Source organism: Salminus brasiliensis, chromosome 21 (genome assembly GCF_030463535.1).
Source record: "Salminus brasiliensis chromosome 21, fSalBra1.hap2, whole genome shotgun sequence".
NCBI lineage: Eukaryota > Metazoa > Chordata > Actinopteri > Characiformes > Bryconidae > Salminus > Salminus brasiliensis.
The window spans coordinates 3,512,366-3,530,761 of NC_132898.1; the positions used below are offsets into that span (position 1 = coordinate 3,512,366).

General features: G+C 40.0%; 1 protein-coding gene across 4 annotated transcripts in view; it reads right to left on the reverse strand.

Moving 5' to 3' along the window:
* grip2b (glutamate receptor interacting protein 2b) overlaps positions 1–18,396 on the reverse strand; it is a 214,287-nt gene that overhangs the window by 105,054 nt on the left and 90,837 nt on the right. Inside the window, exon 1 of one of the 4 annotated variants that reach the window (XM_072665621.1) lies at positions 15,663–15,753. The exons of the other annotated variants lie outside the window; for them this stretch is intronic. Within the exon in view, the coding sequence (XP_072521722.1) occupies positions 15,663–15,717 (55 nt within the window). The 5' untranslated portion in view covers positions 15,718–15,753. Of the gene's footprint in view, positions 1–15,662; positions 15,754–18,396 lie in introns of those variants that run through there. 4 annotated transcript variants of the gene reach the window in all.

Here is an 18,396-nt window from a genome sequence, read left to right on the forward strand (position 1 = left end):
GTGTGTGTGTATTACGCACACATTGAAATATACTGAATTTGTACACTTTAAACACTAAATGAGTCAGTGCCACTACATTAATAATCTAAGCATGTGTATTTTGTATATATATATGTTGGCAGAATCACAGTTACCTTTAGAATTAATGGATGTTGGTGTATTACACTGGTTCCATTTCCTAAACATTTGGAATTGCTTGTATTTTTATGTATTTTTATGTTTCTTCACAAATAAATCCAACTACATGAGCATGTCCCAATATTCGGTTTTAATAAAACGCACATCCCTTTTAAATGATAAGGATTTTCTATTCTGGCTTAGCATCCATGCATTACATTTCCTTGCTAAATTGCTCACCATTCATAGAGGCAGGCATTTCTGTTTATCCTTTAATGTGCACATCTTTTTGTTCTGTGTCCAGAAAGTTGATTAAATTTAATGTGGTTCAAGGATTAATTAACTGTTTCTGAATGTGTTAATTCATCAGCTATTCAGCATTCCACACCAGTGGTGCATAAAGTACTGCTGATAGGCAAAAGCACACTTCAGAGTAAGTAGAGTAAGAGGAAGTTTCACATCTTGGTTTCTGACATCTAAAGCCACTTTAACAATACACAATATATATTTTAATATTTCAAGAATGGACCAGCTATGCAAAACAGAGTCCAATGATTTTTTTCTAAACTTATTTTTAACTAAAAAGATTCATGAGGAAAATCAGTTTGTAAAAACAAATAAATGAAACAAGAATGTCAAACTCTCTTCCTACTGTTATATGCAGTTTATGTAGTTACTCTGCAATAGTTGTTTCTGTCTACAGGCTCTCTATAATTGACCTAAACCCTTGCTGGAGAGACATGCAGTTAAGTGCTCTAAAACAAGGGTCTCTAATCCTATCCTCTAAGAGCCACGATAGCTGCAGACAAAGTAGACACTTTGTAGACGAAGTGTAGCAACTGATTTAATTGACTACTGAAACCAAATGATTAAACGAATGGGAGTCAGGTGTGCTCCAGCTTGTTTGGAATGAAAACCTGCAGTCACGCCACCCTTTTCCAGTTCAGATTGGACACCCCTGTTCTACAAGTACTGACAGTGATATTCTCAGAAAAGAGTACTGTGACACAATTTATAGTTATAATATGTTGTCATATTGTCCAGTAGTAGGGTTTAAAAGTTACTAGTATAAATGCATCACAACCTGCTAAAATTAGGACATTTTAAAACAAGCTGCAAAAACAATTCCGTGAACCAAAATGTAAGACTGATTTGAAAAGCAGAGAATGTTTTAAAGGCTTATAGATCACAAAGTGCTGTTTAAAGTTTGCTGAAACTTGCCTGAACACCTTTTGACGTTAGCTGCAGAGATAAGAAAAAGATAACATCTAAGCTGTCATTGCCTAAAGCCATAAACAATATTCTCTCTCCTGCTTTCCTTTACTAATAGCAGCAAAACAAATGGCCACCTTTGCAGAAAGCAACGATAAAAAATACTTGATATGAGAGAAATAACTTACAAAATGAATGTGTACAAGTCTGAAGATACACTGGAAACTGATACACTTAACTGTCTTTAACTAAGGAAAAATATCCAAATCAATGATTTTGAAAATATAAAAAAATAGAATAAAAGTCAACGGTAGCTACAAAAAGCACAGTATGATATATATCCACTGACACAGAAAACTTGTGTTTTAATTTGCCCTGAGATACTAAAGTAAAAGAGGACAACCTAAAAGGATCAATAATGTGTTTGGCAAATCCTCATACCTCAATAAATCTTTTGCATAACTTATATAAATTGGAGTTGCTAGAAAAGCCAAAGTAGCTCAACCTCACCAATCTCCTTCAGGAATTAGTTTTAAATCAATTTGTAGAACTACATTTTGCGTAATAATAAATGTATGTATTCAATGCTGTGTGTTCTCAAGAGACAGAAAATGCTAATTGGGGGTTGCAGGCCTGAAGAGGTACCACAATCACAGGGTAATACTGATGTCTCATGCTGCTGAAAACCATAATGGAACTGATGCAACAAACTTCTAAATCTGAATGCCTCAGTATCAGCTTAGCACCGGGGGGTAGGGAGATCCGAAGGGTTTATGTGTGTGTATACATGCATATGTTTGCATGTATTTACCCATCTGTCTGCAGCATTCAAGTAGATCTAAGTGTGTGGGCTCTTTTTTCACACACTGTTCTTTCTTACACATTGAATACATTCCAGTTGGAATCTGGAATATTGATGTCTGCTAATTGTATCTTTTGCAAAATTGATGTGCATTATATTCTCATTAAGGAAAAAGCCCACAGGAAGCCCAGCACATCCACTATAGGCACACTTGCATAATAACTTTTAATTGTTTAATTTTGAGATACTGTTTCTGTTGCTGTAAATAAGGGTAGTGAATAAAGCATAACAGGAGTTATTTTAAATACTTAACCAAAAAATTAATCACAATGACAAAAAAATTTCTACAGATCTTCCGTCAGGTGTCTTATAAATATGTACCTATCTATCTTTAATTCAATCCTGGAGGGTTGCGGGCTCCTGCATTAATTCAGGACAGTGTGAGGGTCTGTGTGAAAAAACTCAGGCCTTTCTGTGTTTGTACATGTACAGCCAGCAGCAATGCACAACAGGGGGCTCTGCTGTGTGGGTACTTCAGAGAAACACTCTGAGATAGAAAAATTAGTCCACCTAACTAATGCTGTGACCCACTGGGCTAAACCAAGTGAACTCACAGAGCGGGGGCTAGGGTATGCTGCAGGAATACAAAATCCCTTTTCACAAGAAATCTTTTTTTTTTTTTTTTTCTCTGCCTAATCCCTCAGCCATGCCTTTGCTCAACTCAACACCCAGCATAGTTGTCCTGATGCCATACCCCCTGCTTTTTAAAGGCCTTGTGACAGTTCATTACAAAATGCAGCATAAGCTCATATATGACTTGAATGTAGCTACAGCCCATGGCTACGGCCGCCTGTTATAAAATCGGTAGTTCCCAGTGGAATTATGTGGTTCTGATTCAGATATGCTACTCTTGCAACACAGGCAATAAACCGGCATCCCCTAAGCTGACTAGATTTCTTCAGGTCAGCAGGGAATACTGCAAGTGAGTGACTAAAACCTGCAATTCATGTTTCTGTTATATAGAAATCTCATGTTAGAATGATGAGCATTGTCTCTTACAAAGGAAATTCATAGCAAATCAGATCGAAGATTAAGATACACTTAAAAAATAACATGTAAACATTATGGCCAGGTTTAACAAAACTACAGTAATGTCCACAGTGTTATGTCCACTTAATTCAGTAAATTCAATGAAAAGCAGAGAATTTCAGCTTTGACCTGCATGGTAAGGAAGAAGCAAGAAGAAATCAGCCCATTTTTACAGGGGAGACCCTCACAAAATAGCCTATTGGCTCTGTGGGGAGCATCAAAATAGTAAAGTCAGCTGTTTTCCTAAGCACTTCATGCCTGGATACTTCAAATATGCCTCAGAAGCATGTGCTTCTTTCATCTTACCAGCCTGATCTTAGATTTGGCATCATAAGAGGAAAGCCTGGGACTTGGTGACAAATAAACTGGGTGAAAAAGAACAAAACACAAGGAAAAAATGGAATAAACACATAACCAGAAGGCCTGCCTTTCCCTGTTCTTCCTGAGAGAAATGAGTATTCATTTCTTGTACTGTTCCAAATTGGTGTGCTGCCGTTCTCTGGGTTTGCGCTAGTTGTGTCAAGCGTATCCCCTGATGGGATCAAAAATTTAGCAGTCTGCGCCTGTGCTGACACTAGTCAACAAGACAGCGCCTCAGACAGAGGAGCCACTTTGATCAGCACCGTGCTGGAACGCTCCCCCATTCCTCCACCATCTTGATCATTCCCCTCCATTGAGACTTGCTATGCAGCTCATGTGAAGAGGGCCCGGACTCTTTATTCAGCTAGACTTGCATGCTCGAGGATCAAGGCCAGAACTCACAGAGGCAGACCTCTCCAGCCAAGTTCTAGCAAAAAAAAAAAAAACTTTTATATCCGTCATTAATGGACTTCAGCTCCTACACACTTTAACAAGTGCCAGTTATTAAACTGAGGCAAAACTGCTAACATTATGTAATTGGAATGAAGACAGACTGCAGGCTGTAGCCTTATTTGCTACCGAAGCAAGTTCAAGTCATAGTTAGTTCAAGTCGTAGTTGGATCTGACACGATGGCTACAGTAACGCTGTTAAAATGTAACAAAATCTGCTGCAGAAAGAAATGTTTACAACTTGTGGAATCCATGCCACCAAGAATTAGGATGGTTTTGAGAACAAAGGTTACAAGTACTAGTACAGTGTTCCTAATAATGTGCTCTGTGAGTATATATTCTACATTCTTTTTATTATTTAGTTTTTTTATAAATAGCTACCAAATAAATATAAAATTAAAAGTTATTTATTCAAAAAAGCAAGTATAAGTCTTAAACATTATTATATTTTTAGAACATTGCACACACTGCATGTTTGGTAAAAATGCTTATTTGTCCCTGACAAGTCATTGACTACTCTTCTACTTTAAAAAATAAAATAAAATATTAAGTAGATATCAGTAGAGTGCAGTCTAAAATATTAATAATTTAACTTAATTGCTATTTTGAACACATGGCAGTCCTATATGTATTAATACCATATAATAATAACTTTATTTGTACCGTACACTTTCTTAATTATATCACATTGCACTCAATAATGTGCTAACATATCACAACGTCCTGCGTTGTGTAATTTTTCTTTAAAGTATTCACTACGAAGAAGCCTTCTCCACAAGCTGTGCTTGTATGACACAGCTTAAGCCTAAGATTTATCAGGAGAGGCTGAAGCAAGAAAATAAAAGCAGAGCCATAAATATTGTATGTCTGCCACTAATCAGCAGAGGGCACTGAGACTGCACGATATTTTGGGTAGAAGGAGAACAGCTTTCCAAAAAGAGCTCCGCTAACCTTACCAAACAGTATAAATATTTCACATCAGACATTTGATATGTATATCTGAGGTGGAAGAGGTGGGAAATGGAGCTCAGCTGGAATAACGAAGCATGCAGCAGCTAATTATGTATGAGGAGGAAGGCGGGGGCAATATCTGAAAATGAGATAAGGAGCAATGAAAATAAATGTGCTTTAAAATATGAAACAGTGATGACAAGTAGCTCTGCTTTTTTTAAATGTCAAAGCAGCTAGAGGATGGGTTGAATGATGAGAGGGTGAGAAAATGATTAACAGATTGTTGCACGTTCATCCACTAGGGAATTAAAATGTATTGTCTGATCATATCACATCCTGATCTGCTTTAGCCTGTACCCTGGATCTCCTGGTGTCAAAGGCATTTCACAGCAGATGCGCTTGAAAGTAACAAATTTGATGTGCCTGTCAGCTCAGTGTGAAATGGAATTAATTCAGTGGTCAGAGTAATTCTTTATGGTCAGAGTCTTAGCTCTGTGAAATGGAGATGACATTGACAAGGACAAGTCTGTCATTTTGCATGGCACATTTATAACTGTACATGATTAAGCAGCTTAGCACACTTTCAAAGGCCATGACAAATCATTAAAAAATTTAGAGGGGCAAACTTTGGGGGGAAAAGTCTAGAGTGTCTGAGGGGAGCTAGTCAATATGTCAAACTGTATAATTCCTATGCATTTAACAAAGTCCTGAACGTTACTCATCCATTACATCCATGGCTAACTTGATTTTAGGCATGGTTTAACATGAGAACCTAGTTGAACACCAATAAGCCACAAGACCAGTAGCCTTTACACCTGCAGTTTCTATACTTGCAGCATCATTGCATGTGTAATTAGATTGATATAGTGGGTGACACTGCTGCCCTCCACCTGGCAGACTGGGGTTGATTCCCTGCTCAGACCATGCTATATCAAAAACAGTCCTTGGGCAAGATTCCTAACCCTAATAATTAAACAAATGAATGTCTGCTAAATTCCATAAATGTAAATATTAGTTAATGGTTATTGTGAAAGAATGATATCAGAGATTTCTGACATCAGATATGAACTCAAATATCAGTTGAGAAATGTGGTCTAAACACTTCAGTCGCCTGGTCTCATTCCATTTCCTCACATTCAGTTCGATCAGGCAACACGTTGAGCCAGTGGCTAAACTCATTCACCTCAACGTCTTTAAAGTGGAGCTAAACAAAGGTGGGATCAATACAGTGCTCCTTAGAACACCTTTTATGGTCTGAATGGGTAGAGGAAGAAGTGGCCTGATAGCAATTGGGCCACATTCAGATGGTACACACTCGCACAGGATCTCTGTTCTGGGGTGGGATGCGATGTTACCCTCTACTTAGCATTCCAAGCCACAGAAGGGGCCAGAGACAGTGTCTGATTAACTCAGTCCCTCTGGAGAGGAGACAAGTGGGCCACTTCAGAGAAGGGAATTTAATGGAGACAAAAGATGACCAAAAAAGAAATCAATGCGTCCAGATGTGTGATGGATTGAAATGAGCATTTCTAATAGCCAAATTAAGAAAATATTTAGCTGTGGGGGAAACAAGAAATGTATTATTTTCATAAACAACACAATAGACTTAACAGCTATGCATCAGCACAATCATTGCAGAAGTATTTGATCATACTAAATAATAGTTAATAAGTAACAATACATTATTTATTATATATATGAGTCCAGCACAGTTTGCTGATTTCCTTGTTCTAACCGACCTACTACACCTGGCAATTACCAGGTGAGTTGAATCAGGTGTGTTTGTGCAGGAAATCACAAAACTGTGCAGGAATCTGTCCCTCCAGGACCGAAACTGCCCACCTCTGCTTTAACCTATAGTGGTGGAAATGTCCATTACAGACTGCCCATTTCATATAAATAAAATCGCATCAAATGATATCCAAGGTCACGATGGCCATAATAGGGTGACTTGGATAAGTGCTCTGTTTCCTTAAATATTTGAAGCAGCTTTGCTAATTTATTTTGTGCCTTCTACAGGCCTGTGATAGATCATCGGGAATTTACCCCTGTTTTGTGCCCACACAAAAGTATCAGTTTTCATCTCCAGCCATATGATGACGCACTGTGACAGTCATTGCTGCTGTGGATCCATTGTCCATTGTGTAGCCTCAACTGTTTTGACTGTATTCATATACATATATGTCTGTTTTCACCCAACACGTCCATGGGGAGGAAGAATGACAAAGTTTACTTAGTTGGTTAGCTCTTTGCTAAAATAAAATGCTACCACACTAACATACACTATTTCAAAGATTTGGATATTTTGCCAAGTATGTTACACATACAAGGAATTTTACTTTGGGAGAGCAACACAAGTATGACATTTAACAAGCACACATCATGTTAACAAGTATTACACTAAGAAGGAAAAGTACACTAAACAAATAAGTGGAATGAAGAATAATAAGTGAAAAAAGTACTAAAAGTAATATAAAGCTGAGGGAGCTCTGTTAACTCCTAGATGCTGGCCACTATAATATGTCTTCGGGCAAATGAACCAGTTCTGACTGGGGCTTTGAACATAACATCCAGGTTGAACCTCTTTCACCTCTCCCAAACTGCATCACCTTCATACACATTTTAAAGCCAGCTTGGGGTCACTTGAGTTTGCCCACACAAACAGAACTGTTAATCAGTGAGTCTTGGTTCTTTATTGCCATTATGCAGGAAGATAAAAAAAAGGATAAAGGTGCACGTATTCGTCACTGTACAGTGTGGACTGTACAGCGAAATGTGTTCTCCGCATTTAACCCATCTGGTAGTGAACACACACTCACACACTCACATGTGTTAGGGGCAGTGAGTACACACACACACCCAGAGCGGTGGGCAGCCAACTCCAGCGCCCGGGGAGCAGAGAGGGTAAAGGGCCTTGCTCAAGGGCCCAACAGTGGCAGCTTGCCGAGCCCGGGAATCGAACCCACAACCCTGTTATCGATATCCCGGCGCTCTAACCGCTGAGCCACCACTGCCCCCTATGGAGGCTGAGGGCCTCCATTAAAACAGTGCGAATATTAATTAACGTCATTTAAAGCATGCCTTCTGGAAAAGCTGATTTGCGTAAGCTCCAACAGTGTCCATATCAATATTACTGAAGTATTGTTACTTTTCTGAGCCGTTTCCATAATGAGAAGGTGGGCAGCTGAACATATTCTTACTGTTGGACACTTAGGCATAAGTGCCCAGCAATGTCCTACAACTCCAACACTTGCTATTGTACGGCATAAAACATTAGAGCAGTGCTTTAGGTATAAACATCACGCAATGGCAGCGTGATTGAAAAAGCGAAGTTTATGACTAGAGGCTTTTCCTATATACAGATTGATGTCGAACATTAGCTGCCTGATGGGGCAATAAACAATAAAGGCAGTTTATGAGAAAGGGTACTCTCAAACTGTTCTTGAACAAGGACAATTGACTCTGTGTGTGTGTGTGTGAGAGAGAGAGAGAGAGAGAGAGAGAGAGAGAGAGAGGAAGAGAGAGAGATGTCAAACTGGGTTCCTTCCAGGCCACAACTCAGCAGAGATTAGCGTTTTTTATCTGAATTTAACTCAGGAAGGTCTTGATAATAAGTTGACGAGCTAAATCAGGTGTATTAAATGAAGAATGGTCCAAAGTCTGCAGTGATTTGGTCTACAGGACTGCCAAGCCAGTCTCACATCCCTATCCTGATTTCACTCCGCAAGGGTCCTCGGGCAGTTATTGCGCACTCTGCAACACTAGTAAGACATCTGAATTCTACCTGTTAGCTAGGGTTAGCCTATGTTAGCATAAATGAAACCTGTTGGCAAGAGTCAGCCTTTCCTATTGTGAGTTAGCCCTATTAGCCAGAGCAGTTAAGTGATATTAGCTGTAGTTATCACAGTGTTTGCCCATTTAATGCAGCCTTGGCAAGTTGCAGGCCCACTCATATTGGTGTTGATTGGTGACGAGGTGTTGATTGGTGGCTCTAATTTGCACAGTGTATTTAATAATAAATTTGCAACCAGAAAGTAATTTAAAAAAGGAAATGATTAGGCTTCAACATCATTATACACAGGTGATGTAAAATGGTCCACGTTTTCAGTGTAAATCATTGTACACTTAATTTCAATAATGTTCTGATATAGGACGTCTGAATAACAGGAGTGCAGCTTATAATAATGTTATACATTATTATTATTAGATTTTGTAATACATTCAAAGCACATGTATTCCACTTTTATAAGAGCTATCTGTTCTTACTCTAACTGAGTATTTGCTAAGTTTGTAAAGGTTGAAGAACATGTTGCAAAGAAGCATTTGATCCCTTGGTGTTGTTTTATTAGGAAGCAAAAGGGCAGAGTTGCTCTGCTTTAGACAGTCAGGGCATGATTCTGTTTTGGTTCAAAAAGGAAGGCATAAGTGCAGGATGGAAAAGTCTTAAACAGCAAAATATTTGACTCTTCATTCCTTGTTAAACCTTGCCGTGGGCATGCATCTCACACACACAGACATAACAATAACATTTCAAAATAATTGCTAGAGCAAATACACTTTTCTTCACTAAACACGCTTAGCCTGATAAATGAATAAAAGGGCAAACATATCGTTTTCTAGCCAAAAGGAAAACACATTTATTGCTCGCTCATTTGCAATTCAATGAAGGTGTAGTCTCGCAGCGTGGGAATGTACAGGGGTCTGCTTCGTAATGTGGTCTACCGTGGCAGCGTTTTAAATCTTCAGTCTTAACCCTTTCAAACCCACAGTAAAAACATTAAGATTTTGTGTACCTTTTGTGTTTTACATATGGCGTTATGTTTGACAGCAACATCAACTATCATAGCTCACCAGATTCGGGGGGCTCCAAGTGGCTCAACTGTCTAATGCACTACCACTACCACTATGGGCCATGACATTTGGCCATCAGCGGCCGGAATTCGAGAGCACAATTGTCCATGCAATCCGCTGAAAAACTGGGGCTTGCTAGTTAGTACATCAGAGGTTATGCACTTGACGTCACCGGCGGCAGGAGTCACTGCAACCATACATGCCCACTGAGTGGCAAAAGACTGACTTGAATGACAGCTTTAGCGTTCAGCGTGAATGCAGCTAAAACGAAACGGTTGATATGCGATTGACTGTACAGACGGATTCAGCAGGAATTCTGACCTCCCTTTTACAGACTGCCGAAACCCAGACACCGAAATGTGTGGGAGCTCACTGTTTAGGGAAGTAACATCTGAAAAGCCTGTTCCGAATTAAGCGTCAAGCTAAGTTTGATTAAAAAGGAGAGCAAGCAAACCCCAAATGAGCCAGTCTACAGTGGGAAACACTCCTTAGGTCACTGACTTGACTTTTGAAGTTCTGGTTTTATCATCTAAGCGTGTGTGAGCCTCAGTGAAAAGAAACTGCATCGCAGAGTATCACACTGTACTGTAGAGTACTGAGAAGTAGCAATGCTCTAAAGACTCTGAAAATTCATTCTATTGGTAGGGAGGCTGGTCTGGCCAGGCTAATGTATAATTGACAGTTAGTACTTGCAGAAACAGTAGCTGTGTAACACTGTGTCCGTATCTGTCTGATTCTGTAGCTGCTTGGTGCTCAAAATATCTGGATTTGGATTTGAACTGGAAGTGGGTGTGGCTTACATATGACCTTTAAGTCTAATGGGTTTTTTAAGAGGCATTTCATTAAGCCCATTTGATTTAAGAATGTGCAAGATGAACGTTCGAGTTTGTGTGTGTGTGTGTGTGTATATATATATATATATATATATATATACACACACACACACATATATATATACACTTATTCAGGTGAATTATTTATGAATTGGAGACCCCCAACAGAGATCTGCTGCCCTGCGCTCAGTGAGTGGTCTGTGTGGAGTGGCGGTTCTGATTATATGAGAGGGGAATGTTTCTCAAAGTAAATGGAAAACTGAAATCATATTTCAGTCAGTAAATATACTATGTGTGCAAAAGTTTGTGGACACCCATTCTAATGAACGCATTCAGCTACTTTAGGTTAAGCACCCATTGCTGACACAGATGTGCAAGTGCTAGTTGTCTAGTCCCTGTAGAGAAGTCTTTCTGAAAGAATAGGACCCTCTGGAGCAGATAAACATGAACCCATAAATATGAATCTAATGCCAGGGCTAGAGAAAAAAGCCCCCCAGGATTGAGCTGTGGAGCAGTGGAACTATGTTGTTCGGAATGTTGATGTTCTTTCCAATACTACTGGGGTGAGTTCGGAGTTCAGGATGAGATGGGATCATCTAGCATCTTGATCTCACTAACGCTCTTGGCGAAACATTGTATGAGCAGATGTCCCAATACTTTTGTCCATACAGCGTATGTGAAATAAAAGCAGTCATGTCTGCCTGTGTAGAGAGCCGCCAATACATCTGTGAGTGGTTTTAACGTGCAAGCAGAGTTGGTGATGAATCTGTCTTCTGGAATTTAGTAGGATTATGAAAAAGTTCTGTATTTGTGTTCAGTTACATCCCTGCCTCACAGAAGTTTCCAGTAGGCTGCTAAACAAAGTTAAATGGGTAACTTTTACTTGTTAGTGCCTCAGTTTGTTGGTATAAATCTATTCAGAACAGCTGTATGCTTTGTGAAAGTCCACAGCTAACTGAAGAACTGGTGTGTGGCAGAGCAGCAGCTGATGCTCTGTGACATGAAAGCTGAGAGAGGAAGCCAGAGGCCCCTGAAGCGCTCTCAGGTTGTCAGATACAGTGTATGTGAGAGAGTCATAAATCACCTAGTGCAGCATCTCTAAAGACTAAAGCCTCATTACATGGATGAAAGAAACGGCCTTTTGTTCATATTCATCAGCTATTGTTGTGTAGTGCTCATTTTCTCAAGAAGCTGGGAGTCTAAATGCATAAACATGCTTGCGTCCCCCCACCTCAGCGTTGGAAGTGCACTGACAGATGCACACTCAGTTTTGTAAGCCACATGAAAGTAGGCACTCCAAGACTTTCATCTTGCTTTTTGTACTTTATTATCATATGGTTGTTGGCTAAAGGTTTGGGATAAACAACATAAGGTAAATTTGCAGGCTTGAATGGCAGTTTCATCATTCCTCGTCTTACGTCTCTCATGCGGGGATGTCGGCTGCAATTTTTCTTTCAATTACACATTTCTTTGATGCTGGCTTCTTTGAGAACATGCTACTTTTCAATTGCAACCAAATGCACCAGATTACCAGATGTTTGAAAGAAATGACTAGCAATTAAAACCATTTTCTCTCAGCACTGCAAATAATGATTTGTTAAGATACAATGCCACCAGAGTCTAAATAAATGCAAGTATATAGGTTTGCTTCTGTGTTAAATTGAGCAAGAGGCACAGTGAAAATGAGTATCAGTTAGAAATCCCTAGGGAGCTCAGTCCAATCTCAGCATGACCATCAAGCGTGCACAGCTCACCTACCTGAACAGCCCAATAATTGTCTCACAGCTGATAAATCCTCTGAAATTGCTCCTTAAAGTTGTGTGGGAGTAAGTGTGGACCAGATCAGGCTTAGACTAATATCAAGTGAGCAACAAAAAACATCTTTTTCTCCCCAATTTATCCAATTCCAATTCTTAACCACTAGCTTGTACCAGAGACATTATACATGAGCAGACATGGCGTCTGTTTACTGGTAAAGTCCTGCCCTTCAACAAAATGAGCCAATAAGCATGTAGGTTACACTGTGAGTAGAGAAACACCACCCTCCCCTCAATGTGGAGATCTATCTTGTTTTGTTTTTTTCAGATTTATATTTTTAAAACAGTAATTTGACCTTAAGTTTCAAATATTGTGGTCTGTCCAAATTCATAGATATGGAAGCCTAGTCTCATATGACTAGAAACACCTGCCCAGCGACATTGCAAAGTTGGCCTGTAAGGACTTGTCTGTGTTTAAACAATGGTCTGTATTTGAATATATCTTGAATACAATCTTGCGAATACACAAATTCATATTCACATGTGTACAACACATGCATGTACAACCAGCATGATAGAGACTACTACTGCAACTCAATCCAGTTTAACAAAAAAGAAAAAGTTAGGTTGAAGATCTAGTATGCTGTTCAGTGCTGTAACTTTTCATATTGCGATGTGGTTATTGTGAAACTCCTGGCAATATCCAGCCCTGGCAAAGTGTGGGATCAGAAATGAAACCATAACCTTAAAAAAGAGGTCCACTCGAGCCCCATTCCCATTATGTCATGGCACATAAGGCCAGAGTTCTTCGCATTGAAGGTTTCCAGCTTCTACATTCAGTTCATCAATCACTGCTCCACCAAGGTGTATGAAACGGTAAATTGGTTTTTATACTTCAATCCCATGACTTCCGCCTCCCAATATTGCACGGCTCCTGCTACCATTAATCATATCATCACCTGACACAGTAAAGAACTTTGGCAGACAATCCTGTTCACTGTTGGACGGGCACCAGGAAATCACTGAGAGCTGAAATTGCGTTGCGGGTGTGAGGCAAACCTCCTCAACATTTTAATTTGAGAAGGTTTTCGGTTAACAACACTTGTCCCAAAAATAAACAGCAGGAGAGGGGAACATATCTCTAGGGTGAAGGTATGCTGGAGAGATGGCTCATGCAAATCAAGAAGGGAGGGATAGGCATGCTTAAAGTAAAGACACCACACACAAGAAACCACTCACTGTGCTAATGATGCCTGTTGACGCGTCTCTCGTTCAACTGCCTTGCATTTAACAAGCTATTTTCCGACTTTGAAATAAAACTCCTGACTGCTCACCTTATATTTCAGAAATACCCCCCATAAAGTCGCAGGAGACCTACATTTTTTCATTTTTCTAAGTTATGATAATTAACTTTTAATAAATAAATAAAATGAAATACTGCAGGAAAATACACCTTAAACTTGCACCTTACACATAGGGCCTATCCCCTTGACCCCTATTCTAATCACCCACTACATTACAACCTCTCCATTAGTGTTTTGCTGGGTTAAGCCCACCTTAACCACCAACTATTTTACACAATAACGTTGCTGTGAGCAGAACAAAGCAACCGCTACGGTCTGATACTGGCTTGATGAGGGTCTTAAAGGGTCCTCCAGCATGGGCAATTGCTTGCCAATTCATCAGAGCTGGGTATCCAGCACTTAACTTGCATCAGCATTTTTTTAGAAAGTATGTGGATGTAATTAAGCATCAGCAAACTATAGTCAATGTATTTTTGCAGGATAAGCGTGACAGTGTTCACTGTTCTACAGAAACTCCTTCCATTGAGTGAGTCAACAGCCCTGAACCTGGCTCAGATAGCTACTTGCTTTTATCAGCTTTATTGATTTTTTTTCCCAAAGCAGTGTAGGGCGAGGTGTTCAGAGGACAAAAATAGTTTTATAGACATGTTTGATTTTGAACTTCTTCACAGTTCAGCTAGCTTCTACAGGTGAAGACCATGGAAGCTCACCAGAACTGGGCCAAATTCTAGCTGATTTAGGTTTCTTTAGCAAAGGCAATACTAACTCAAACTGTTTGGTTGCTTAAGTGGTTCTTTGTTTGTTTTTTTGTTTTTTTGTTGCCTGGTTAAAGGGTTGAGCAGATGATTCTAAATAGCACCAAATAAAGTTCCATCATTGCAAGTTGAATAACCTTCATTCAGTTCTGTGTAGATCACTTATTGCTTAGAGTGTTAGGCAGACAAGGAAGCAGTGCAAGAATTTAACTTTACTTTTCATGTAAACTTAATCATGCACTATATGGACAAAGGTGTTGGGACACCTGCTCATTCATTGTTTATTCTAAAATCAAGGGTATTAAAAATAGCTTATCGGGCTTTTGTTGGAGTAACTGTCTCTAGAACTGTCTCTAGAAGGCTTTCTACTAGATCTTCAATGGGAAATTGATTGCATTCAGCAAGGGGTGTCCACAAACATTTGAACATAATTGTGTAATTTCTGTGGATGAGGTTTTTTTTTTTGGTCTAAAGCAAGACACAAAGGGAGTATTTCCGGGGCTTGGTGTTCTTTCTGAAGTTGATGAGCATTACTCAAAAAATGGAAAAGTCAGAACTGCTTATGTTGCTAGTATAATTTCTAATGGAAACACAAAGACCAGGCCTCTTAGTTGAAGCCACCTGCTGCTAAAAGTAATTACTCAAGCATCTGTTCACTTTGATACAGCTTAACACTGTAATACAGCTGACATGATTCAATTCTTCTTCTTTCAGACATGCAGTAGAGATCTTTATCTACAAGTAGACAAAACACAGAGGGACAGAAAAAGAGAAAACCGAGAAGCACCCCACAGCACATCTCAAGTACTAACAGACCTACGAGCAAACACCAGCCATCATCGAGCAGACTGTCACCATCTATAAAAGTAAGAACTTCCTAATTACCTTCTTCAACCCCAAGAAAAAAACAACACTTAGCACGCACCACAAACCCACCACCGTCTGTTACAGCGTAATAAAATACCCCAGGCAACATTGCACTGATCGGAGCAGCATACATGTATGTACATGTAAGCTAAAATGCACACAGACACTTTTATCAAGCACCTCAATGCAGCTTTAAAAGTCCCAGTCCCAGTCATCCCGCCACCTCCCACATTGCACACCTAGAACACCCCCCAACACCCACCCACCCAACACAAACACAGAAGCCCATGTCAAAGTGGCGCATTGCACAATACCCTTGATCCTGCGTCTGATGACCCCCAGCCGGCACTTGAGAGAAACGGAAAACATATCCTCCTCTCACCGCCGCCTCCTCCTCTCCTCAGCAGCAGCTCATTGTTGGAGGAAAAGGAAAAAAAAAGAAAGAAAGAAAGCCAAGGGGGGAGGAGGGAGGTGGGTTTAGCACTGGAACAAGTCACATGGCACTCTTAGGAGCGATCCGCCACTCCACAGAAGCGAGGGAAGAGAAGAAACAAAAAAGCGCGCTCTAAGCTTTTCCTGAGCAATAAAGTCCCCATCCCAGCCCTGAAAGTTGAGGCGCTCTTGAGGCGAGGTGGTACCAGTCGGAAGGGGCGAGCGAGGGAGCAAGAAAAGGGGGGAGTGTGAGAGAGCGAGAGAGAGAGAGAGAGAGAGAGAAAGAGAGAGAGCTCCAGGAGCCAAAGCAGCATGGAGTTGCGCGCTCCTGCTTAAGGACAGCTTAACGTCTGAGTGCTCCTTGTCATTTCTTTCGATCAGCGTAGGAATGCTAATCAATATTTATAAACCTCCCTCGCTAAGAGGCTGCTGTGCTCTCTCGCTCCTTCCCTTGCTCCCACCCTCTCATTCTCTATGTCATACTCTCTCCATTTCTTTCACACTCTCGCTCTACCTCCCTCCCTTACTCTCTCTCTCTCTCGCTCTCTCTCTCACATACAGTATATAGCCTGCTACTCGGAATTCCATGGAACTACATTTACTCCCTTATTGGAAACCCAGCTGCCTGGGAGACAGTATTATTAATCATAGCAAGGCTCCCAGGACCGCCTGCTTTAATACACTAGCAGTTACGGGATGATCACAGTGAGCCATACTAATTCACACAGCTCTTAATGAAACACACCACAACATGTACAAGAGCTCCACAGGGTACGGCTCATGTCAGACAATGCAGTACAGAATGCGTACACTGGTAAACAAAATTAACCCTCTGATCCCATAAAGATTTCAGTGTGGAACAAGAACACCCCGTGTTCACAAGACAATTTTGTTGGATGCTTTTATATATTTATATAAACACTGATTATATTAAAAAGTCACTGAACTTGCACTGAGCAGTGCTCAGGCCTTGTTTTAACCCTTGGTAAATTGCCAAATTAACTAGAATATTTAAATATTATTTCTATTAATGAAATATAAAATAAAATATTTTTGTAACTGTTAAGATGCTTATGAGACTACAAACTACATCCTAGAAACTGTGCAGCCTGAAGACACGAAACTCTACATCTGTTCATGTTCACAGTATTTTTGACAGCTAATGTTAAACTAAGCACGGCAACTCACTCTTCCGTCCCGAGACGACTCATTTGTCAGCTAGCGTTAGGGCAAAGGTCCGATTTTAGCCATTGTAGCGTATCTTCTGACTTAATGCAAATGAAATTCAGCAACATCACTCATGCTTGTAAAAATTCCTTAGAGTTCTCCACACAAGATCAGGTTCAGACTGTTCTGTCTGTCTTTGTAAGTTTGCTATGCCAGATAGAAGCAGAGGCGTTCCTCAGGGATTCGTTCTTGGCCTGTTTTTATTGATGAAGAACTTTGAATATTCACAATGTATCACTGTTCGACTTGCCAAATTCCCACCAATGTGCACTTCTAACGTACCACATTAAGGGCTCCAAACAAGGCTCCAGTGAGATGACTGCAGCACCCCTGGGACCCTTTTTTACTTTGAGCAGCACTGATAAGACAGTTCTTCACCAAAAAGTTCATAACCAAATATTCCCACAGAGTTTCTGTCAACAGATAACAAATAAACAAGCAGATTCTTTTTAATGTCACAAGGTTTGTTATACATCAACCTATTTATCTGCCTCCTTTATCTGTAAGCCACTGCTCGGAAATAAATGTCTAATCCAATAATCTTGGTGTTTTCCAACCCTGGTCCTGGAGGACCCCTTGCCCTGCACATTTCAATGGTATCCTACTCTCTAACACACCACTTTTAACTCAGAAAGGGCCTGGTAATGAGCTGATTAGCTGGATCAGGTGTAGTAGGAGCTGGGTAAACACTAAAGCTGCATTCAGAACCACTTCCAATTACAGAAGTAGTGCACTGTGTGTGTGTGTGTGTGTGTGTGTGAGCCATTTTTCAGTGTTGTTTAAAATCTCAATGGAATATTTTACTCCCTGTATAGATTACTATTGAACACTCATAATTCATCTCAAATGTAGTGTACAGATGGTGTATGCTAGAATTACCAATGTAAGTCATAATGAAAGCAGTAAGGTCTTACTACCAATCAAGAAGACGTTATATTGTGTCATATGCAAATTCCTTGCAAAAAAGTTTGTTCACTCAGCGGCCAACTTGCAATGCTGGGCCGTTATTTCCAGGCACAAGGAAATATGGTCCGAGAACTTGCATTCTTATTTCAACCATGTCTGGTCTCCTGATTTAGAATGTCTCTGGTCAGACGTATCCCAGAGTGTCAGAAATACTGCAGTGTTGATTAATAAAAAACAAACCTTTGATTAGTAAATTGCCAGGGCCTATTTTGCAAAATCAGTAACCCTTTATATATGGTAGTCCTGTTTGATTTGTTTACGCGACAGAATATTAATGTGTCACTCCATCAATGTCTGTTGCTTTTTATAAAAATATTTTTTCTACCCAATTTTGGAAGGTCAATTACCCAATCTCTGTCCTTGTCACTAGCAATGCCCCCAACACTGGGAGATTGAAGACTAGCATATGTCTCCTCCAACACA